This window comes from Aspergillus sydowii, assembly GCF_001890705.1.
Source record: "Aspergillus sydowii CBS 593.65 unplaced genomic scaffold ASPSYscaffold_8, whole genome shotgun sequence".
NCBI classification, from domain to species: Eukaryota; Fungi; Ascomycota; class Eurotiomycetes; order Eurotiales; family Aspergillaceae; genus Aspergillus; species Aspergillus sydowii.
The window spans coordinates 421,765-444,739 of NW_024467866.1; the positions used below are offsets into that span (position 1 = coordinate 421,765).

General features: G+C 50.8%; 9 protein-coding genes across 9 annotated transcripts; 2 read left to right on the top strand and 7 right to left on the bottom strand.

Moving 5' to 3' along the window:
• Window positions 1-2: 2 nt before the first annotated feature.
• On the top strand, window positions 3-2,311 carry ASPSYDRAFT_70046 (uncharacterized protein; the record flags this gene model as incomplete). Its single annotated transcript, XM_040850494.1, has 6 exons — window positions 3-292; window positions 341-604; window positions 671-1,045; window positions 1,157-1,818; window positions 1,868-2,006; window positions 2,068-2,311. The coding sequence occupies exons 1-6, from the start codon at window positions 252-254 to the stop codon at window positions 2,309-2,311; spliced, it is 1,725 nt and encodes a 574-aa protein (XP_040700741.1). The 5' UTR covers window positions 3-251.
• Window positions 2,312-2,354: 43 nt separating this feature from the next.
• ASPSYDRAFT_155431 (ankyrin repeat domain-containing protein) lies at window positions 2,355-2,828 on the bottom strand (the record flags this gene model as incomplete). The annotated part of the gene is made up of 1 exon (XM_040842459.1): window positions 2,355-2,828. The coding sequence occupies one exon, from the start codon at window positions 2,826-2,828 to the stop codon at window positions 2,355-2,357; it is 474 nt and encodes a 157-aa protein (XP_040700742.1).
• A 564-nt stretch (window positions 2,829-3,392) lies between these two features.
• Window positions 3,393-3,979, bottom strand: ASPSYDRAFT_118344 (serine/threonine-protein kinase; the record flags this gene model as incomplete). Its single annotated transcript, XM_040840390.1, has 2 exons — window positions 3,393-3,788; window positions 3,833-3,979. Coding segments are annotated over 2 exons (543 nt in total), but the record flags the coding sequence as incomplete, so codon positions are not given.
• A 569-nt stretch (window positions 3,980-4,548) lies between these two features.
• On the top strand, window positions 4,549-6,385 carry ASPSYDRAFT_79989 (uncharacterized protein; the record flags this gene model as incomplete). Its single annotated transcript, XM_040851022.1, has 3 exons — window positions 4,549-4,701; window positions 4,796-6,302; window positions 6,353-6,385. The coding sequence occupies exons 1-3, from the start codon at window positions 4,646-4,648 to the stop codon at window positions 6,383-6,385; spliced, it is 1,596 nt and encodes a 531-aa protein (XP_040700744.1). The 5' UTR covers window positions 4,549-4,645.
• Window positions 6,386-6,492: 107 nt separating this feature from the next.
• On the bottom strand, window positions 6,493-8,396 carry ASPSYDRAFT_91245 (uncharacterized protein; the record flags this gene model as incomplete). The annotated part of the gene is made up of 5 exons (XM_040852453.1): window positions 6,493-6,543; window positions 6,597-7,574; window positions 7,622-7,909; window positions 7,967-8,074; window positions 8,133-8,396. 5 exons carry the CDS (start codon window positions 8,394-8,396, stop codon window positions 6,493-6,495), a joined length of 1,689 nt encoding a protein of 562 aa, XP_040700745.1.
• A 190-nt stretch (window positions 8,397-8,586) lies between these two features.
• ASPSYDRAFT_47212 (putative UDP-glucose:glycoprotein glucosyltransferase) lies at window positions 8,587-13,848 on the bottom strand. Its single transcript, XM_040847393.1, has 5 exons — window positions 13,260-13,848; window positions 12,826-13,179; window positions 11,931-12,756; window positions 11,617-11,877; window positions 8,587-11,560 (listed from the first exon to the last, which is right to left on the bottom strand). The coding sequence occupies exons 1-5, from the start codon at window positions 13,406-13,408 to the stop codon at window positions 8,702-8,704; spliced, it is 4,449 nt and encodes a 1,482-aa protein (XP_040700746.1). The 5' UTR covers window positions 13,409-13,848; the 3' UTR covers window positions 8,587-8,701.
• A 435-nt stretch (window positions 13,849-14,283) lies between these two features.
• Window positions 14,284-15,634, bottom strand: ASPSYDRAFT_155773 (uncharacterized protein; the record flags this gene model as incomplete). The annotated part of the gene is made up of 2 exons (XM_040842493.1): window positions 14,284-15,009; window positions 15,065-15,634. The coding sequence occupies 2 exons, from the start codon at window positions 15,632-15,634 to the stop codon at window positions 14,284-14,286; spliced, it is 1,296 nt and encodes a 431-aa protein (XP_040700747.1).
• A 4,060-nt stretch (window positions 15,635-19,694) lies between these two features.
• Window positions 19,695-21,749, bottom strand: ASPSYDRAFT_47215 (sugar porter family MFS transporter). Its single transcript, XM_040847394.1, has 4 exons — window positions 21,512-21,749; window positions 20,735-21,456; window positions 20,341-20,673; window positions 19,695-20,256 (listed from the first exon to the last, which is right to left on the bottom strand). Exons 1-4 carry the CDS (start codon window positions 21,588-21,590, stop codon window positions 19,936-19,938), a joined length of 1,455 nt encoding a protein of 484 aa, XP_040700748.1. The 5' UTR covers window positions 21,591-21,749; the 3' UTR covers window positions 19,695-19,935.
• Window positions 21,750-22,442: 693 nt separating this feature from the next.
• Window positions 22,443-22,821, bottom strand: ASPSYDRAFT_33092 (uncharacterized protein; the record flags this gene model as incomplete). Its single annotated transcript, XM_040845051.1, has 2 exons — window positions 22,443-22,694; window positions 22,759-22,821. 2 exons carry the CDS (start codon window positions 22,819-22,821, stop codon window positions 22,443-22,445), a joined length of 315 nt encoding a protein of 104 aa, XP_040700749.1.
• Window positions 22,822-22,975: the final 154 nt, after the last annotated feature.

Genomic DNA, 22,975 nt, shown 5'->3' on the forward strand with positions numbered 1-22,975 from the left:
ACCCCCATCAAGGAATAGAAGAGGCTGAGCTGCCTTATTAACTTTAATACTGGGTTTATTTCATTCTTGTCGTTCAGCCTCGTTTCAGCCAGCCTGCACTGTCTTGCTGCGCCTCACTCCCCTGCATCTTCACGTAATCGCGCCCGCGCCCGGCAGATCAGCCTCTCCAACTTTCACATTTCTAACTTCATCCCCATAATATTTGTAGCTGATGTATCTCAACCTTCCAGTATCGCACTCCGACCGTGAAAATGGAGGCTGCTGATCAGAGTGAAGTCAGCGATAGCTCTAAGTACGTCGGTGCCTGATGTCCTACATACCATCACTAACATCGTAAAAGCGAGAGATCCCTGCAAGCATGGTCGGACCTGAGACGCCGCCAAATTCTCCTCGATGCCGACGAGTTCGTCACCAAATACGACCTGGACGACCTGCGCAGTGAGATCCGCACCGGCGCCCTCCTGCTCGAGGACCCGGACCATGTCGAGGGCTTGACCGATGCGGATGTCAGTGCCCTTGCAGAGGAGAAACAACCTGGACCTGTTTTGTCCAGCAATCCTATTAAGAAATTTCCATATGTCTGTTCTATTGGGGGTCTGCTCTGGTAAGATCCACCCACATCTCGACGAGGAGGGGCGACGATGGTAGCTGAAACAGTTCTTGACTACAGGGGGTTTACGGATGCACTACTATTGCCGTATGCCCCAGGCCAAGCCCTCAGGGGTGATATACTAAGAGCGCCGCTGATGGCTTTTTATATCTTGGTCAATGCCCCGCCAGCTTATTGGGTCTGTCGCATTCTTGGGTACTGGTGTGCCGTTCTATTGCGCCGATACTGTGGACGCCGCGGTGCAGTATGTGCAGCGGTGGGCTTGAGGCTCGCGGGCATACTCTATGCCATGATATCCTCGACATTTTCCTTGAACGAGGTTTCTAGTGCATTCTCTGCAGCGGCTAAGGGGATGTTCCTGTGTATCACGCCGATGTATCTTGCAGAGACAAGTCCGATTCCATCCCGCGGCAGCATCCTGCTTACCTGGCAACTGTTCGTATTTCCCTGCATGGTAAAAAAAAAAAAAAAAAAAAGAAAAAAAAGAAAAGAAAGAAAGAAAGAAAAAGAAGAGCAATCCTGCTAACTCTTTGGATATCCATCTAGGACTCGAGGCGTCGGAGCCATTTACGGGTTTTGGATCTTCGCAATCGGCTCCCCAATTGCTGTATACATACTGGCAGCATTCATGCTTCTAGGCGTTGGGGCATGCTTCTGGATGTCTCCAGAATCGCCATACTGGCACTTCTACCGGGGAGAGATGCGTCAGGCCTATAAGGAGCTGCTCGAGCGTCGACAGATTGCCGCGCAAGCCAGCCGCGATTTATACAGGATGTACTCATTCAGAGCAGGTGACAGACGGACACGCACAACAAAACGATATCTCCTGCAGGCTTTAACAATAACAACTATCCTTGTCCTTTCCTGGACAATCCCTGCAATACCAGGGAACCTGGTCCTCATCTCGCTCTCAAACATGACCCTGTCCGATTATTATATTCCCACTCTGGTCGTCATGGTGCTCTCGATGTATCTTTTTTTCATTATCATTACTCTTGTCGAACGGATTGGGCGGCGAAGTATAGTGTTGACGGGCATGGCGGGCATGGCCTTCATCCTCCTCGTCAATATGTTGAGTGCCCGTGCGTATCTTTGGGGATTCAGTCGCTGGGACCTGGGGATTCCCCAGGCCCTCATGTTGCCATACGGCGCTCTATTCACGCTCATTCAACTATATACAGCTGAAGTTGCTTGTTCATTTGGCTCTGGTCCGTATTCTGCCCTCCTATTGCTGTCTATCCGCTGACACGACTTTAGATGCCACCATGGCAGCCCTTATGACCATTTGCGCCCTTAGGGATATGTCCGCTGCATATCTAGCTACCAGAATCGCTGAAATCAATTACCACCGGACAAGGTGGAACTACATAGCAGGGCCTCCTTTGCTATTATTCCTGTAAGTGTCTATCTATTCCCCCGTTGATGTGACAGCAAGGCTCATCCTTGTCTGCTTTTAGCGCCTTACAGCTCATTTTCATATTCCTCGTCTGTGTCCTTTTAATAGAGACCAAAGGACGCTCTTTGGAGGAGATCCGGGCTGCGTTTGATTTTCCAATTGCCAATAGAGTCGCCTACCGTGTACGCCTCTACTCTTCTTATATTACAGAGAGGGTTTCTCCGTCACGGCGCGAGGAGGTGGAACCCTTCGAGGAGTCTGAATACGGGACTGGCTTGATACGGTTGCAAGGAAACGTTGCTTAAATAAACAATCATATACCCGTCTAATGATAGAAATAGATGCATCTCACTTTCGTAAAGGCCAGGGCAGTTCCCGTCTAAATTGCATCCACTGGAGGCGCTTCTCCATCGTCACCGAGCCCAAAGCCGTATCTGCCCCCCGGTCAATAAGGAAATGCACAACATCTGCTCTATCTCGTCTCACCGCCTCATACAGCGGCGAGCACCCATCGTCATCAGTAGCGTCCACATCAGCACCGCTATCCACCAACTGCCGAACCAGCTCGAATGAGACCCGTCCAGATTCAATCGCCCGGTGCAACGGCCTGCGTCCATCAGGACTAGGTATATTCGGATCCGCACCCCCAGCAACAAGCAATACCCGCGCCTTCTCCTCCCGATCCAGACTCAGCGCGTACTGCAGCGGCGTCAGCCCGCCCCTCCCTAGGAGATCCGTCCGCGCCCCAGAATCTAGTAAGGCCTGGACAGGCTCAGCAGAGGCCAGTCTTGCTATCGCTAGATGGAGAACTGTATTCCCCATTCCATCCTGGGCATTGACGTCAACCCCGCGCGCAACCAGTAGGTGTAATATATCCAAGAAGGCCTGGGAATCGCCACGGTGTGTAGACAGATGCAGCGCGGTTTCCCCCTCATAGTCGTAGTCGTAGTCGTAGTCATGGCCTTGCTGTGTTCTGGTCCTGATCCATGTGTCGGCGCCGTACTCGAGGAGGAGCCGCACTGTCTCGGGACATCCTTGTCTTGCGGCATGGTGTAGTGCCGTGTGTCCATTTTGCATCCGGTTTGGGTCTGCGCCGGATTCGAGCAGGGCTCTTGTGCGCCGTGTATTTGTGGTTGTTCCGTTTGCGGGTTGGGATGTGGTGAAGAGGAGCTCGGAGGACCAGTAGTCCTGCTGACGGTTAGTTTAGGTTCAGTCTGTTCGTTATGGTGCGGTATATACCATTGGTAGCTGGCTGATACTTGGCGCGCTGTTCCAGTGGGTCTCTGTCATGGAAAGACCTGGCGGGGCGTCTATATCTTGGGTGAATTCGGGTTCGGCCGTCTTTAGGCTGGGTTGTTTGATTGGCTCGTCATTTATGCCTATCTCCCATTCTGATAATAGGTATTTGGATGCTGGCGGTCGATCATCTGGGATAGGACTCATTAGGTGCTGGATGAAGCATCGTCCAGAACATCCCACTCCCTGTTCAATAAGAGGGGCATCTGGGTATGGTAAATTTCCTTGATAGTACTCATCGAGATCTCGAAATCCCGGGAATGGGTGGCTGTTTGTTAATAAATAGAATAGAAGACACCCCAGCGACCAGATATCCACGGCATTTGTATACTTAGACTCCTCGTTCGTGCCGAACAGGAGCTCCGGTGCCATGTACTCTGGTGTGCCTACTCGACTCCTTAAACTAGTTCGATCAGCCGTGTATTTGCTGACGCCAAAGTCCGCGATCTTCACTGCGATCGGGTCTGCTTCTGCAACGAGGACGTTCTCCGAGACATCAGCAACAGGTTTGCCGACAAAGACATACATACCTGCGGCTTGATATCGCGGTGCGCTATCCCAAGTCCATGTAATGCAGCCAATCCCTCGAGTAGCTGCCCAGCGACTGTTTTGGCAACCTGCTCTGATACCGGCTTTTGGAAGAACTGATCGATGTCCCCGAGGGCACAGTATTCCAGCACAAGCGAGACTCCATCTGGGATTTCAAACCAGCCCAGGAACTCGACAAAAAGACGGGTGTAGCTGGGACTATCTGATGTTAACATCACTGGACGCCCGTATTTGTGTCTCCTACCCTAGATCTTTAGCTATCCGGGCTGCAGCTTCTAATTCCAAGCACCGATTCCCCCGAGTTGGATCTTGATGTAGTATCTCCTTTACCACGCGCAGTTGCCCGGCGGTACTTTCGTCCAGGTATACATTCTTGTAGACCGTCTCTTTGTACGTAAAGTAGCGTTTCCGCGTCCATAGCGTTGTTACAGGGTTTCTCGTGTCCTCTGGGCCGGTCTCGTAGGTGATCTCTCGTCTCCGATCCCCGAGATCCTTGATCTCCAGCTTGAACGGTGCAATGAGGTCGTCGGCGGTCTCCATCTTCCCTGGTTGGTTGCAGGAATCATGTCTGTCTTCTCCATGCACAGCCGCGCACTGACTCCAAGCGCTAGTCGCTGACGTGGACTAGGCTGACGCCGCAGATCAACAGCCTCGCACCTCACAGCCTCACAGCCTCGTGCGGATTATCGTTTCTCCTGCAGGACAATCGTGCCTAGTCTCGACACTGTCCAGACTTCGTTAGCACTTCAAATCACCGTGCTTGATTGGTATCTGCGGTCTGTGTGGCTGATAGCATGGATCCCGCGTCCGTCGCTCTGGCCGTGGTCAGCGTTATAGATCTCTGCTACAAGTCCGTCCGTCTCTTCACTCCTGGGACTCAACTCAGCTTCTTCCCCCACTTCCACAGTTGGAGACTCGTGCACGCACACTAACGCCAAGTATAGATATGGAAATAAACTGGCCGTCCTGTGCCATCAATACCGAAACTTGGACGCGGATCTAGGAGACACCATCCTGACCATCCAAGCATCATGGATGAAGATGGATGTACAACTGAAATCGCTCCGAGCGATATGCGACAAACTGGACTACCCGCTGCTGAACCTCTACCATGATGCCCTGGCCCGTCTCGAGGCTAAGCTCGCTAGGGCCGCGGAGAGTTTTCAGGTCGTACAGGCAAAGGCTGGTGTGGCGTTCAACGTGCATCAGAAGTTGAAGGCCGTGTACCTGAAGCGTGAGCTCGCGCAGACGGTCAATGATTTAGAGGAGTGGCAGAGGAGGTTTGACCCGTCTTGGTATCTTATTACAAGGATCGCGAATCCGGATGTTGATAGAAGGCTGCAGAATGTTCGTCCGGGGCAGCAGCAGCAGCAGCGGGATGCGTCGATATCACCGTCGCCGTCTACACGTCTAGCCCGGATGAGAGAGTCGATCAAGCAGCTCTCCTCTCAGGGGGAAGAGGTAAGTGGGTCCATTTTCAAAGATGTGACAGCACTCAGCAGCGAGATGGTGAGGATTGAAGGAACGAATGCATACATCACAAGGTATCGAAACAGCACTCGATCTGTTCTCCTCGACCCGGCGAACATGCTCAGTCAGAACCAGATACCCAGTACCACAGCAAAGCTAAACATCCGTGACCTGGCAAGACTGCTGCTGCACATCGATCCATTAACATTCTATCTCTTGCGATGCGATGGTGTGGTCGAATTACCAACAACACACGGGAAACAGTTCCATCTACTCTTAGAGATCCCCGTCGGCCTATCCTCACCGAAGACCCTGCGACAGCTTCTGTTGCAGAGACCCATACGCAAATGCTCATTAAGTCATCGAATCCAATTATCCAAGCAGCTCGCTCGCTCAGTCATGTTCGTACATGCAGCAGGGTTCGTTCACAAGAACATAAACCCGGCCACGGTCCTTGTATTCCACGATGAAAAAAACAACGTTGCGCTAGGCCCCTCATTTCTCATCGGTTTCGAACGAATACGAAGGGCTGAAGGCCGGACAGACAAGTTCGGAGACTTGGACTGGGAGAAGAACCTCTACCGACATCCACTGCGGCAGGGCCTCCACCCAGAAGATATATTCGAGATGCGGCATGACATCTATAGTCTTGGGGTGTGTTTACTTGAGATAGCTCTGTGGGAATCATTTGTCCGTCTTGAAGGCGGAGAAGGAGGACGGAGAACGTCCGTCCCTTGGTCTGGGCTGGAGATATTGGACTCCCTAGCGGATAGAGACCAGCGGCGTGGTGCGTTCGCAACAAAGGATCGATTGTTGGAGATATGTAAGGAAGACCTACCCAGTATAGTGGGGGAAAAGTATACGAGTGTCGTTGTTTCCTGCCTCTGCTGCTTGGATGAGAGTGACAATAACCCGTTTCGGGATGAGAAGAGTTTGCAGGACAGAGACGGGATTGTCATAGGGGTGCGATACATTGAGAATGTGAGTTTTGCTTTCACTTATTACTGGGAGATTTGCTAATACTGTGTCAGGTCCTTTTGAAATTGGAGGAATTGGTTATATAAACTGTGGTGGCTGCTTGCCTGAATAGTACAAAACAATGAAATACTAATTCGAGCACCAATACCCCAAGGACTACCCCTTCTTCGATAAGCAGGGTCTCATCTGCGCTCTAGCTGATTAGGTTGGCAACCAAAATGCCGAATTTGGTTATCCCAATGTCCTGCTCATGTTAGGCCTGTATTCAACATAAAAAGGATGGGGCTGAAGACGAACGCTATATTGACCGGTGATGCCGACGACAGCTGCAGCAGGTTGTGTCCCAGTAGGGCGGAATATTTTGACGATATCATTCTCTGTCCACTTTCCCAGTTTTATTCGTGCCTGATCGCTGTTGTCCATAGCCAACAGACCCAGACCACAGACCCTCCGGTCCGAATCTTTTAACGACTCAGGACCCAGTGACACCACAATACCGGTGATGACAAGATCCGGAGGAAGCGCGGCGCTCTGCATGCCCATGTCCCTTTTCCCGAAGAGGCGGCCAGATTCTTCGCCTTCCAAGTGCCACTCGATTCCGGTAATCGACGTTTGTTTTGAGAAGTACACCGTCAAACTGCTGAGAAGCGGTGGATCTAAAATAGTTGGACGAAAGTAGGTCTCACTCTCAATTAGTTCACTCATTTCTCTGTAGTCTGTTACCTTGCGAATACGCGCAACTTGAGATCTGGTGATAAATTCCAGTTTGCTCGAGACCGATCCTGACTCCGTTGTTCGGCGGCTCAGGATTTCCAGAATACCTTCACAGCAGGACCAGATCCGCCGGCGGTTTTTTAACGACAGATCGGTTTCATATCGGGTATTTTTGCCTTCTGGAAGACTGGCACTGCTTTCTTTGAGCAATGATAAAAGCTTTCTGTAGTCAACCTTTTCGTCCATGTTCGACACTGTTTCAAAAAGCGACGTTCCCGCAATCCATGGCGTGTCAGTATAGATCCGAGATCTCCAAAAAGCGCGCGGGAGACACGTTGAAGCTCCACGAAATGAGCGACTGCTTAAAAGGAGGTTGAGAACTGTCTCTGACGGTAATAGTTCCATTATCATGTAATGCACTTCGATGGGAAGTTTTGCAAATGGATCGGCGGGTATCGAGCGTCTCGCTACATTCTGATTCTGCGTTCTAGGTTCCACCAACGTAGATTTCTTAACGAGTTCTGAAAGGTCAATGTCCTTCAACGGGTCTGCAACCAGCCACTAGATGAATAATTAGTAGATGTCAGACAATTCTTGGAAATGTGCACCTCGTAACCCGGGAAGGCCTCCCACTCCTGCCCTGCAAACTGGGTCGTACCGCCATATAACCGGGGGTCACGCCATCTAAGATACGTATCGTTGCAGTCTGTCACACGGGCCATCATGGTGAGATAAACTCTACGTGGATCTAGCGGTCGTTGACCCGGTTTCGTAGTTTTGTGCACTAGGTGCAGCAACTGCCAGCACGCATCATGCACCAGGAATCCATCTTGGTTCGGCCAAAGGCTCTCATCTGACCCAGGAAGCGTGAAGGCGAACCAAGAGTCATATTCGCCCTGCTTACTGTGAGTTTCTGGCACGAAGAACTATCATAACCACCGTCAATTACTTACAATCGGGGTCAGGTAGCAAGAACCGTCGCCGTCATTCGGCAATTCAGATTCGTCTTCGTTTTTGTCATATTCCCCTCGCATGCGTAGCATCCGGACTCGTTTAAGCCACTATAGCTCATATTAGTGGACTGGCTATCCAATCTTCGCTCGAAAGGCTGATTTGTACCGCTATGTCACCCTCAGACAGAATGTCACCCCAATACCCCTGGCTATACGGGCAATATTCCGTATGTTTTGCGGGGTCTTCGTTGTCCTCACCGTCCTCATCGTCATCACCGTCGTCACCGTCGTCACTCTGGTCGGAACATTCACAATCATCGTCAAACAAACCATTTTCATCGTCGCCAGGTTGCGCCGTGGAGGCCTTGCGTAGCCCCCATTCATACAATGGGCCCGCACAGATTGCGCAGTAAAACGTAATTTTGCCCATCTTGAAGGGGGATTTTGTCAATAAGAGGGTCCAAAGATGAGAACTTGGCTGAGCTTGACCTGAAGGTATGATAAGTGAAGATTTGATGAAGTTGACAGAATGCCGGTCAGGAGTTCGGTCGAAGTTGAGGCTTGAGAGGAATACGAGCAGGACACGGCTGTGATTGGTCGGCCATGGGGACTGTTGTTTTATCACCTGACGCCCAGTTCCTGGATAAGCTACGGAGTCTAATAAACAATAACACCGAATGGAGATTTACTAGGTAGCTAACATCTCAAGGTTGAACAAATTCTATAAACAACTGTCTAGAGTTCATCCTTCTTCCAGCTAGCAGCTTCTTCCTTACCTTCAACCTCATCAGCTTCCACCTCCTCTGCCCGTGGAGAATCAGCATCAGCAACCCTCCTCACCAAACCGGCAATCTCCTCATCATACACCGTCCACTCAGGAACCTGCCTTCTAGCCCTCTCCAACTTCGGCTCCTTTGTCTGCGGGTTATTACACAGGTCAATCGTCCTCGCCTGTTCCAGCGCCTCATCCGAACACCAAGTCTCACACCAAAGCCACTCCTGCGGTAGACTCTTGATTGGAATATGGTGCTGCATGTGATTCGGCAGGTCCTGGTCCAGGTTACTCAGGCTGTTCTTGTCTGCCGAGAGCATCTGGTACTGGCCTCTCAGCCTGTCGCCGGCCGCCATCGCACGGAACTGGACCAGATCGACGACGTAGAGCGCGGAGATGTGGTACGGCGACCCGCGGAGGAAAGACTTCCAGTATCCCTGCTTCCAGAAGCGGAAGCCCTCCATTTCTGTCCGTGAATCGCACATGGGCGTGAAGCCGTAGGGGGCGCCTTCGAGGTCGAAATTGACCAGGTCGGACATGTCGGTGCGCACGATCTGGTCTGCGTCGACGAAGATGACTTTGTCAAGTGAAAGTGGGAAGAGGACGTCCAGGAAAAGGATCTTGTATCCCCAGATTTCGCGCTGTTTCTCTTTTTGTGCGCGCAGCCAGTGCGGCCATTTGTAGGTGACCATTTCGTATTTGAAGCCGTATTCAGCGGCGAGGTGCGGAAGGAAGGACTTGAAGGAGGGGGAGAGAAATTGCTCGATGAACCAGAATTTGACGGTTTTGTCGGTATTGCGCATTACGGAGACCATCATGATGTTCAGCATGCGCTCGTAGAGGTGTCCGCTGGCTACGGAAAAGATGTTGATGTCGGCGTTTGCTTCGGCATTGTTCTTCGAGCCGACGCCCACGCTGGATAGGACGTTGGAGGCAAAGTTGAAGCCCTTCGACATGAAGTCCATAGCGGAGCCAGGCTTGGGCCCTGACTCAAGGACGTCTTCATCTTCCTGTCCCTTCTTTCGAGACATACGCGGGAACAGAGTCTTTCCTTGGAAAGACAGCAATGCGACTTCGTTGCTGTCATCGCCGGCTTGTGGGCTATACCCCAGTTGACCCAAGCTATCCAGGTTGAAAATCTTTTCGCTGCGGCCGGGCTTGAGGTTGATAGACCATAGACCAGGTTGTGCCTTGAACTGGAAGTAGCCAAGGTTGGCCATGACGATGGTATCAGCGAAATATGGGTTATCTTCGGTCCCGAGAACCAGCTGCACGCCCCTTGGAGGGGACTTGGTAGTCATGTCACGAGAATGTCCTTCAATCAGAATATGTTCCAATGCATAGACCGCATCGACATTCGACCCTTCTTTCACCGAGCTCAACTTGATGTTATCGAGATCATGTACGGAATCCTTGGGCGCAACCAGCCAGTACGGGGGTACATCCATCCCGAGCGTAAGAAGTGCTTCAACTGGTACACCCGAAAACGTAGCCCCGGGCCGCTGAACGGAGCCGGTATCGCCAAACGATGGCTCCGGGGACAGAACGTAGCGATAAAACCGCTTAATCGGGAGCTCTCGAATCTCATCGCGTGGGTTCATGAACAAGTTTAGTCTGACACCATCTAGCTCCGAAAGAGCCTTCAGAATCGGTAGCCATCTTTGAGATGTCTCTGATGTTGGATCGATCGACGCAGCAATAGTGATTGTTGGGTCCTCAGGGCCAGGAACAGTTACAATAGAACTAGATCCACTCCAGTCATTGAAGAACTTGGCACGCACATCCGACGAGGTTTCGAAAAGGCCTTCGGGGACATCTGACACTGTTGAAAGCGCCACAAGCGAGGTAAGCTTCGCAAAGGTAAGAGGGTCAGAAAGCTTGGAAGCAAACGGAAGGTCTTTCGCAGCTTTAGCTACAGGGCCAATTCGAGTGTTGTTTTCGTAAGCCAAGAGCTGCTTCAGATCTTCCGTGGTAACATCCTGGGTAGGTTTGACTACTCTGCCGTTGACGACAACACCGCTCGTGCCGGGGGAGAAGCCTAACGTCTCAGCCAAAGGCTGGAACTTCGACCAGAAATCAACAGCTTCTTGTGCGTCTACGTCCGACGACGCAGGGGAAGTTATATCCGCCAAAATGCGCGCGATGTCAACATCGTTGCTCCCTTTCAGGGTACGGTAGATCAGCGCAGAGGCAGCATCACTTGCCGATGCATCCTCGGGGTTATGGATTAGGAGTATCTCCGCCCTAGCTTGCTCTTCTTGAACCCCCAGAGCGGAGACGAGCATCTTCAACCCGGCCTTGGTACTGAAATCACCAACAACAACCATGTGCACACTTTCCAGAGTGTCAGTCTGCGACGCAACGCGAGGAGTCTTTTTCATGAGATCTCCCGACTGTTCTGCAATCTTCGTTAAATCCACAAGCTCAACATCTTTAGGATCCTCTGGGACGATCCACGGAACCCGGCGAGCAAACGCCTCGGAAAGGAAGAACCCTGGTAGCCAGGCGTCTTTGTCAAACAGGCCGTCGACAATTGAGCGCTGGACCAAACGCAGGTCTTGTTCAACCTTCGCACTCATTTCCTGCGGCCAGCTTTCACCGCGCACAATTGGGATGCCGTTGATGAAGACAAGGGGGGTTTCGTGCTTGAGACCGAGGCGGTCTTGGTATGCGACTGTACGAGACACAGAGAGCGCTATGTCTTCGTTGCTTAGCACGTCGTCCAGCGAGAGAGCTTGTTTCTCGGCTCTCGGAGTTTTGTCTTTGGTGGCTGCCAGAAAACTGTCCTTGTCCGGCGACGCTAGTTTGTTTTTCTTCGAAGCCTGGCCCAGTTTCACATTAGCTGGATGAAATTCAAGAACGCGGATAAGGGCCGTACCTCTTCCAAGTAGGTCATAAGGCTTGACAGCCCAAATGTCTCTTGCAGGTAGTGAGCCACCTTCAATTGGCCGGTTGAACCTGCTGAGGAAGCCAGAGGGACAACACCAAATCTCACGGGAATTTTCCTTCTCACAAACATTTGGATTGTGGTAACAATCAGGTCCACATCTTCAGGGTTTGTGAGATCGAGCGGGAACACGATGTTATTCAAATCCCGACGCACTGCGGGGAGTTGACCAGGATACGTGCGGCGGAGAAACTAACTCTCATCAGTACTATGATATGTCAAAACAAGGGAAATGGAACACCCACTTCTATCAAGTCACTCGGCCACGATTCGTACCTGGCATCCTTCTCCAAGTTATTCAGCCAGATAACGACGCCGCCGCCTTCGATCTCGTCGCGGTAATCATACCGCTGAGACGCGTCCTGTGCTACAGACTTTGTAACGGCGTCGTGAGTTAAAATATCCACGGCTTCTTTCGCAGAGAGGCCTAAGCTCCGGAAACTTTCCATCAACTTCCTCTCGCGCCGGAGGTGGTCAACGAGGAAGAAGGCGTCGATCTGCCGGGGATCAATCTGGACACCGTTGATCCACAGCGCGTTCACACCAGGCGGGAGCATTTCGAGACGGTTGGTTCTGATCTCGCGCTGGAGATTGTCGCTTATATTGTGGGCCGCGATCATAGAGGAGTATTTGGGGAAGTCCTGGGACAGCTTCACAAGCGTGTCAAGTGGGTCTTTGCTATCCGCTACATACTGAGCTGTGTTCAATCCTAGGCGCGACACCTCAGACGAAGAGAGCGGTCTCAGGTCATCAGGGCTTTCCTCAGCGTCGACAGACTTGGCATCCTTCGGGTTAGAGTCTCGCTGCTCGGCATCACGGTCGTCAATAACGATGTAGTCCGTGCGTTTCAGAGCGAGCTCAACACCGTAGCCGGAAACAAATAGAGGACGGGAGCTCCAGTGCTGTGGGGGCCGATATCGTACACGGTACGAGACCTCGCCCTCCTTTGCCATGGCACTCAAAGTATGGTGGAAATCCTTAAACATTGGCGAAGCAACATCCGCATATAAAATAGCCGGAGGTAAGGAGCTGTCTCCGAAGACACGGTCAAATGGCAATTCCCGTCCATCTCTGCGTGCATAACCCTGTTAGCAATCAATTGAACCAAAACCGACACCAACCAAATATAAAACAACATACGCTTCACCGTAAACATCCTGCTGCGCCCGCTCCATGGTAGACGAGCAATACTGCTTTCCATCCGAATGAACCCAAACTGGACAAGCAGCGTCCTGAGCCGCCATAAGCGAGTGCTGCACCGAGGTATTATAGAACTGATAGTGGGCCGCAACGCGCGGACTAGCAGATCGAATCGACAAGGACAGCTTGAACGACGAAAGACTCTCGGGAGTAGCTAGGTGTCCATCTTCAATCACCACCTGCAGGAACCGATCGTATACTTCTTTGTCCGTGACGGAGTCATCAAAGACGCCGTCGGCTACGCGGTCGAGTAATGGGAAGTATGAGGCTGGGTTCTCTTCTGCTGCCGTTTCTCTAGATTGGCATGTATATGTCAGCGGGTTGAATTTGAGAATTTGGGGCGATGAAGGTAGTAATGGAAAAGGCTTGCTCACAGTAGCTCTATAAGATAAGGACCCGAGTCGAATGAAGCTTGGAGCGCGACATTTACGGAGGGGCTGGCAGTGACGCTCGAAACCAAGAAAGTCGCGATTGCGACGCATGACAGCCGCCATAAGGCGGCAGTACTTGAGCTGAGACGCATCTCTGTGGCCTGATATATACAAGCAAATAACACTTAATGAGTCGTCGAGGGGTTGTAATGCTTCCAGGCGTGGATAGCTTTGTTCAAGCTGCTGACATCCCGGCGAGGATCAATCTAGGGCGACGGGAGGACACATTCAAATATTCAAAAGAGAAAAGCAAATATGAAACCCTACAGTGCAAATCGAAAATGATGAATTCGGCTCTCTGAGCTGTTGATTGACAGGAGCGTTTACTTCACGCCTTCAGGCCACATCTCAAGCTGTTACGGGCGGCGCAGCGGCCAAAGACGCCAGACTTCCGGGGCCCCAACGCCATGCGTGATTGGTGCATCTTACACAGCGGGGACGACAGGATCCACAGCATGGACTCGATATTGTAAACTGTATTAAAAGCTCAAATGCTAAGCCATTCTTTATAGATAGCAGTCAAGTAACATTCATCTATTGGAATAACTCCGAATAACTCCTCATTAGTCATAATACATAATCCACAAAAGTGGAAACACAGCAGATGATGCGTCAAGCATATTTTGTTCAGTTTTAGATACAAGGTATTTGCCTCCTGCGCCAAAGGTGACACCAGATGTTCCTCCCAATACACCAACAGCCCAAATAAAAAAAAAAAAAAAAAAAAAAAAAGATCCGTCCATGTATTGCCTGCCCGACCTCAACGGGGTTATGGCCTAGTAGTGACAAAAAGGTAAAAGGAACAAAAAAAGACCTATGGAAGGTTCGTTCCAATCCTAAGAGGAAAACAAGAGAGAAAAAAGTGGTAAAAGTAGCCGAGCGGGAGGCCAAATGTAAAACTCCAGACTTTTGAACTTTTGCTCTTCTTTGTAACAAGTCAAAGACGGCCAACGGAGCGCTGAAATGCTTAGTCAAATCGTGATGAACTGCCGCTAGGCTGTTTGGAATGCGCCCAAGCGAGTTTCTTCCGTTTCGATTCGTCAAGTTCGAAAAAGGATTCTTCGTTCGTGGACGAGAAGGTATCGGTGCGAGCAACCATAGTGTTTGTGGACTTCATCTTGCGGAGGCCCTTGGCCTTGCCGCCGTCGCCGAGCTTCCGGAGCTCGCGGGCCAGCCGCTCAAGCGCGGAGCCACCCAATCTGTTGGGGGTTGCCGCTCTGGGGGAAGGGGGTAGTGGTTTATCGAGGATATCTTCGGAGCTAACCTTGCTCCTGATGGATGGTGCGTATGAGCCAAAGCTAATTCCAGAGTCAGCCTTTCGGCCCTTCTGGCTTCGATTCGAGGAGTCTAGGCCTTCGTCCAGGCTGGCTGGGCCGTTGACCATTGCGCACTCGTCGATGATTTCGTTGGTGGTGCGGAGGTACTTGTCGAGTGCATCTCGAACCAGAGGCCAGCCAGTGCTTTCGCCCTCAGGCGCGCCCTGCGCAATAACCTTGTCGAGGATTTGCTTGCCGTTGGTCTCAATGGCGGAGATGTATCGGAAGAATCCATCACGTTGTGACTTGAGGATTTGCGGGGTGAGATGTGCAGTGGGGGTGACAGTTGCTTCGGTGACGGGAGGAAAGAGAGTATTCAGCATGGCAATGCAGGTAGCCTTGTTCAAGGGATCCATGAGCATCTCGTTCAGCAGAGTCTAAAAAGAGAGAGGTTAGTAATGTGCAATTTCAGAGATACCAATGATGACTCACCCATCGACGGAGGCCAATGTAAATTTGAGTATACAGAGCTTCCACTTTGCAACCTTTGGTCTTGATAGACTCAATCCACATCACGACGCCTGGGTATCTCTTGGAGAATTCTGCATCCTGCTTGGTGCTATCCGGCTGTAGGCCGAGTCTCTGCATGGCAGCTGCAAGTTCCTTCTTCCGTCGAGTTTCGAGGTCTCTGAGGTAGTCCAGGCCAGTCAAGGCTTGGGGAAAGTCAACATCTTCAAGATTGGCTGTGAAGCAGCGGCGCAAAAAAGATGTGACAAAGCTGGGTGGCAAAGAGCATGACTGGGAGGGTAATCGAGAGATTTGTTGAGTCAACTGTGCACGGAGGTCCTCGGCGGCGGACGACTTGGGGGAGGATGGGCGACGTGCAAACGCCGTCTCAGGACGTTGAGCATTGGGAACTGGTTGTCTCGTGTTGTTGCAGTTCAGTGCATACATTGTTCGGAGAGGGATTTCGTAGGTTCCCGGATACCGAAGAATGTGATCGAAGATCCAGTTAAGTGCGGAGCCATCGGGGGCATCCAGCTTCTCTTCTGCATAAGCCATGATGAATTGTGTGAAGGTTGATGGAAGTGATGAACTTGAGGGTTGTCAATTGAGGTGGTGCCAGATCGCAGTGAAATCTATCTCTCGACACCAGTTACGAAGGAGGCAGGATATTAAAAAAAAAGAGGCTGGCTGGATTGGATCAAGCAAGCTGGAGGGGGGTCGAGAATTTTGAGTGTACGACGTGATAGAAGTGCAGGGCAATCAACAGGACGGGGACGTGTTCGCAGAGACGGCTAGCATCAAATGTGTGTAACATGTCCCTCCATAGCACGAATCTGCGCCTCGAGAATAGAGGTTTCCAATGGTGGCGGCGGTCAGAGAAGGGCTGAAGCCACCAGCCGAGTCGGCAGGGAGAGAAGAAGAGTATCCCTTTTGGGCTTGCAAGGGTTCTTTGGCTGACTTTGGCGTGAGGGGGGCAACCAGCAAACGTTGAAGCGAAAGTGGAGCGAAAAGCCTGGGTCGGGACCGGTCCGTTTGGTCGCTACCAGGAAGCAAGGTACCAAGGCCGCGCGCGGTCTGTTCACAGCTTCGAGAAGTCAAAGAATGGCAGCTTCGATTAGCTTTCTTTGTTGGTGTGATGTCTGGATTTCAAGCGAGCGAAACGTCGAGTGAATGACTGACAGATCCAAACTGCGGATTGACGAGTGGATCGAGTCGCACGAATAGCAAAAAGAGGTCGGAAGCCGGAGAAGACAATCGGTCGAGTTTACTGTCAAAGCAAACAGGAGAAATTCTGCGATTGGTGTCACTGGGACAGGGAATGAAGCAGAGACTGGCGAGAGTAAAGCCAGGACAAAAGAGAGAATAGGGCTGATGGGGCAAGCGAAGGAGCAAAGGAGGACAAATCGAAAGAGTAAAAAGAGGAAGCAAAGAGAGAGAAGAGAGAAGAGAGAGATGGGAGTGGTATTATGAGGGAGTCGTCATCTCGAACGTTCGAATTGTCTGGCAGACTCTGCCTGCGGGATAAAGTGAATTGGAGCATCTGGACAGCTCTAGTGCCGCTTAGTGCGTGTCTAACTGGCAGGCAGCGGGAGGATCAGTCGTAGTAGTCGGCTCAGGCCCGGCACTCTGGATTGCCTGCCCAAGATTGGTCTCTGTGGGCCGCCAGCACTGCCCGGTGCCTCCACTGCGTCCGGCTTCCTCCACGCGCCATTGACATTTGTTTATTATTATCGTCCCCATCGCTCGTTTGCCGCTCACTGGCCAGTGCACTGCACAACCGCAGACGCCCCTGTCTGTTCCTCGTTCCTGAATCTCAGGTCTCAAAAATCGCAAGTTTGACGAATCACTGCAGCTGCTCTGTCTCCTCTGGCCCATGCAGCACAGCATCACAAGCAAAAATCCTCCGAGACAGAATTCCCCCGAATTCGCCGTTCGATGCATCAGCCGGGCCTTGCGTAACACTTTCCCGCTCCAGTGAGCTGGGTCGTCTACGAGAGCAGCGATCCTACTAGGACGCAACGGGCAAAGATCGTGTGTCTACGAGTTCCGCGAGCCCGATAATTGGGGACAGTGGGATCGGCCAACGGGCTGGCCAACTGCCAGGCTGGGTTTTGAGTCCATGCTTTTCGCACCTTGCCGAGTCGAGATGGTCGAGTCCTGTCTCTTTGTGCCTGTGAAATTGGCTATCACTGTGGCCGGGCCTCCGCTCCTTTGAGGGCGAGGGCGAATTGTCTCAACTTTCAGCTACAACCTTTCGCCTTCCGTTACTTTGTTCCCCTCCGCGCTTCACTTCTGATGTGAAACCTGGTTTCAACTTTCGCTCTCTCAGATTCTGCATTGTATGTTTGTTTGAATCAATTGATCAATCACGGGAGGGATGGAACGGGTTTGTTTCGTTGGCCCAACATGACTCTGCAGCGCTGCGGCGCCCCGGCGTGCCTTGCTCTTGAAAAAGAAACCATGCACGATGCCGTCAGTGGTGCAGGAGTTTATGCACACGCCGCGAAAATATTCTCGATTATCCACCGCGCGTTGACGAACAAGAAAAAAGAACTGGGAGGAAAAGAAAAACAGACACAGCTCGAATGCTTTTCCCGGCCTGTCTCTCAGATCAGTGGGGCTCGCTGAGAACCAATTCGGACTTCGCAGCCTCAGGTCCCCACGGACTCGAGATCGACTGGCTGACTCCGTCAACTCGAGTCCTTCAGACTGTCTCTGTCTCTCCGAGTCTGGACTCGAACTTCTTTAGCAATTGATCATGCGAACAAACTCAAACTGCTTGCAAGTTGAGACGTTTTTCAGCTTTTCACGGACCTGGGCGAAGATCATCAGAAACCTTGACCCGACTCGCCCAATTGTCTTGTTTCACTTGGTGTCGAGCATCGAGCTTCAGAATCGGGATAAAGGAAGGAAAATGAGGCTGTCCACGACGACACACCATCATAAAACGAGTAATGTGCAAGCAAATAATACAGCATAATAATATACACTTTGAAACACCAAACCAAGTCAAGAAAAGAAACAAAACGCCCGTTCTCAAAATTCGGTACAGACCTTTGGTTCGCTGCCTAGAGCAAAAGTACCCTCTCGCGAAGTCCGCCCCTCCAAGGCCTCTCCACCTCCTTCCTTCGAGGCCTTCGGGTCGCGCATCCCCGGGTCCAAAGAAGAAGAGGAGAGCTGAGGCTTGCGCTAGCCACCGTTGATCATCTTAAAAACTTGAAACCACCGAGACGAATACGGTTTAGATTCATCCAGCGGCCCAGCCGGTCGGAGAAACCGCGGCACACTACGAACTTGCCAGGCTACATGGCCGAGGTTGGACACGGTTAAATTGGCGTTGGAGTTGGGGAGTTGGAGGTAACAGCGTTCCTAACGTCCTCCATGCACTAGTTCCAACGGCGTAGATAGTTTGTAGCTAGTCTGGACTAGAAGCACAAAGCACTAGCAGACTAGCAGTCCAAGTGCAATTCCTTATTCCAGAGCTGGCATCGGCAAATTGGCCTCTGGCCGGCCGTTGTCTGTCAGTGTCAGACGATCCTCATTTTATCGACGCGGCAGCACGCCGCCAAATCTGGGAAATGAGATCATTCATTCCATAGCGCGGACCCCATGTCCCGAGATCCAGGTCCCTGGTTCCTGGTTGTCGAGAATCGAGATTCCTATCTCCATCCGTCAGACCGTCATGTTTTAATATAGATGACCTTGGTCTTGGCCACCTAATGGACCGTAATTCCGCGGTTAGACTTCCTGATTCGAATGCGTGCTGCTTTAGGGAATGAGATGACTTACTAAGTATTATCGGTGCCTATAGTTATATTTTTATAATACCTGAATCCATTCCATGGCGTTATTATACAAACTAGTACATAGGTGATAAATATCATAACTTTCATAAAAGAAGGCTAGATTATATAAGAATAAGAAAATAGTCAGTATCGCCCCCGTTACCAAATAGATCTCTCCAACTACAGTACCCAAGCCATGACATGCACAGAACTATGTAGAGAACGCTCGTTATTATTGATCGCAGCCAGGGATTTTGGGAAAAGTGAGTGCCATGGATTCTCATCCAGTGTCTCACTGACTCATGACCAGGGACAAGGAGTTGCGATCAGCCTCAACTATTTCTTCACCGGGTGGGACTATATGGCCCCTATCCTGGCTGTCATCCCGCAGATAGCTTACTCGGCCGGATTCGTACGATCTGCCTGGAACTGGTTATGTTCCAGTCTAGCCGGACCAACGCAGGCCATCCCGATAAAGACCAGAGTCGCGATCTGGGGGTTCTTAAATTCTTTTCGTTGCCTCTCTACGTACGAGGTTTGACCATGGTGCTAGGATGCCGGGGCTCATTGTCGGTTTGGTATTGGTTGGACCAGGATTACTGTCTACTACTCAGGTCGGACTGTCAAAATCAACCAGGTGTCCTTGAGACTAGGTATTTCGCAAGGTTACGTTTCTTGGTTTCGCACTGAGGATCCCACACTATGTAACTCACAGAAACATGGTTAGATAAATGGGTTTATTATGGAGGAACATATCCCCAGGAACAATCAGGTAACAGCTTCAGTGTTCATAGAGATATACTTCGAGTAAGTTGCCAAAATCAGATAGATGGGAAATCAGTAAGATGGTTTCATTATACTAAATAACAGATGATGAAGTGTATTTACTATTTAGTTAATGTAAACTGGTATAGCTCTCTCCTGCCGAGTAACCGAGGTGTTAGAATATCTTCCCTCAAGTATTCCCGATATTATTTATGAATTATGATGGATGAACGCGCCAAAGTCAATCTGAATCAAGAGGTCAACAGCCACTGACCAAATAGTATCGAGTCCAGGTTCCCCTTCAAATTAAGATTGCCGATCCAGCAGTACGACGGGAGCCCTCGTTGCATCCCGTCCGTTTTCTTTGTTCTCGTTCCGATTTTCGAATAATCTCTCAATATGCTCTAGGCTGTGACCCTTTGTTTCCGGCATCAGGATGCACACTATTACCGCGAGGACTGTCGAGAACCCGTAGAGGTAATATGGCCCGCTTGGCGAGGCGCGTAGGAACAAAGGAGCTGTGAAAGTTACGAGGAAATTGACGACCCAATTTGCGACGAGCTCTACTGCGCAGACTTTGGCTCGGAGCCTTGTTGGGATGATTTCTGAGGCGTAGATCTTGCCGACCTGGTTGAGTGAGAGTGATATATGTCAGTATTCGTGCACCCTGAGTGTCAGGTATCAGAATCTCCATATGAAGAGAAAGCTTACCACAGCCCACGACCAGGAAAAGTTGGCCACAAAAATATATATCAGGACAATTACAACCCATTGAGCAGAGCCAGACCCGAGTGCGACTTCGTTCGACTCGACACGGCCATATCTGGCGTAAAGTGATCCGATTATGATGAAGCAAATCGCCATCGCGGCTCCGCCGTAAATCAATGGCTTGCGTCGACCCCAGCGATCAACCCAAATCTGAGCAGGGATTGTGCAGATCAGCATAACAATGCCAGAAACGCCAGATGACAGGAACGAGGCCCTCTGAGACGTGAACCCAGCTTGTTGAAAGAGAATCGGGGCATAATAGAGCACGACGTCGATCTGTACGACAGTTAGCCAGGGTCCAGAAGTCCAGAAACTGGGGTCCCCTTCCAAGTCATACCCCTGTTAACTGTTGAAAGGACATCAGGAAGATCCCGAGAGCTGTGCGGCTTCGGTACTTCCGATTGAAAATCTCTTTGATACTGGCGGTCTGGTGTCTTTTCTCCGGGTCCAGACTCTGTTGGATTTCTTCGAGCTCCGCTTGGACAGCTGATGATGGACGGAGTTTGCGAAGGACTTGTTTCGCGTCATCACTGCGTCCAACCTGGGCAAGCCATCGCGGCGAAAGGGGGACAAATGTCATTCCCACGCACAAGCAGGCAGCAATGCAAGCCTGAATAATAAACGGCACCCTCCACGAAAAGCTCCCATTGATGTTGGAAGATCCAAAAGAGATAAAGTACCCAGTCATAATACCGAGCACAACATACGTCTGCAGGAAGCAAGCAGCAACACCCCGGATCGCTACTGGAGCTATCTCCACAAGATATACCGTGGTGACCGAAATTGCCTGGCCCATTCCAATCCCCGTAATTAACCGTGCTACGATCAAGCTGGCGAAGTTGGGCGAGCAAGCGGAGATGACGGTTCCAATCAGCGATAAGATGCCTCCAAGCAGAATCCCATATTTTCTCGATATGCGATCAGATACATGGCCACTCGACAAGGACGACACGGATGATGAGAGCAAGATCGAAGCAACGTATATTCCTTGCTGCGTGGAGGATAGATGACCTATGGAATCACTGAACTGGGTCATCTGGGTGATAACACCAATTGAGCCTGTATGCAGGTTAACGGTGAGCTGTAAATAATTTCATTTGCCGAAGCAGTATACCTGTGTCCAGGCCATAGAGAAGACCAGTAAGCGAGATATGGGCGGCTATGAGGAAGATCTTTCCATTAGGCGAGAGCATGTCGGCGTGAAGACGACTCGTTATCAGCAAGGCAAAGTGTAAGAAACCTTGTGGGGGAGATATATAATCTCAGCTGAGGGGCAGCGTTGCATTGGGCTATGGCGAAATCCCAGGCCTGGTCAGCGTCTGCGTGTTGTTACAATAACTTGGAATCAAAGCAGTTTGTTTTGAATGGGGTGAAGGTGAGGTTACATCAGATTGCTTCGACGATAAGCACGTCCATCTTCCTTCCAATGGCTGCCACTCGCCCACAGGGATCCTGTTCAGTGTTCCTCATCTCTACTCTCGGCTTTGCTTATTTTTAATGCCGACTGCTCACTGCTGGTCAAAATGGCCCGAGCCCTCTACGCAAACCCATGAACTCTCCTGCGACAAAAACAAAACAACAACTGCTGCTTACCACACATTTCAAATTCAACTATGGCACCCCCCGCACACCACGTCATATCGTGAGGGCCACCCCTCAAACGTCCTGGCTATGTATAATAAGACTCATAAAATCCGCTCCCGCTTTTGCAACCACTCAATGTGAATACCAACATCAAACACCAGACTGCAGCTGGGTAGACGCCGACAAACCAACAAACCAACAAACCACCATTGGGCTATTAATGGCAAGGGCCATTCGAATGCCATTTCCATGCTCAGTAGTCCTAGGCTTTTCCACGTGGCAGTCGCTTTCATCCCAATCAAACGAAACATGAGAAACTATTGCGGATTTCACCCCAAGTCAAGCCACCATCCAGACCCTCGTGACACGCGTCAGCGAGCGTCTCCGCCCGTTTGCCAATTTCCCTATGGTGCCCCTTTACCCGTCCGTGGTCCGGGTCCTGAGCAGATATAGAGAATATTTTAGATTCTTTCTTTCTTCTTCTTCTTCTTTCTCTTCTTCATATCGGCAAAAACAAAATCAAAACACTGGTAAATGCTGACGTTGCAGAAATAGATGGAAGCGCCATCAATGCACCACACTTTCTTGCACTCATTGGAATCGCGCACGAAGTTGTTCCTTTCCAGCGCATGGCCTATCCAGGCTGCTCCGGCTTTAATCAGATAGCTTTGGGCCGGATCTCTGAAATAATCCTTCGTGCAATCCGTTCGGTCCTGTTATCGTTAACGCGGTTAGCAGGGGTTCAGGCTCTGATGGGTGGCTGGAGTAGGTACTCACCGCAGCCATAGTACAAAGGAGTATGAAGAAGAGAGCGACGACGATGCGGTGTACGTTGAACATGATGAGAGTATTGGCCCGCGAGTTATATCATGGAAACCAGAACGTTCCATATATTTGGAGGAGGTATACAAGTGGAGGGATATAAAGACGAAAAGACACACCAATCTAACTCTGAAATGCACATGGTTTATTTATGCTAGCTCTCGAGCTACTT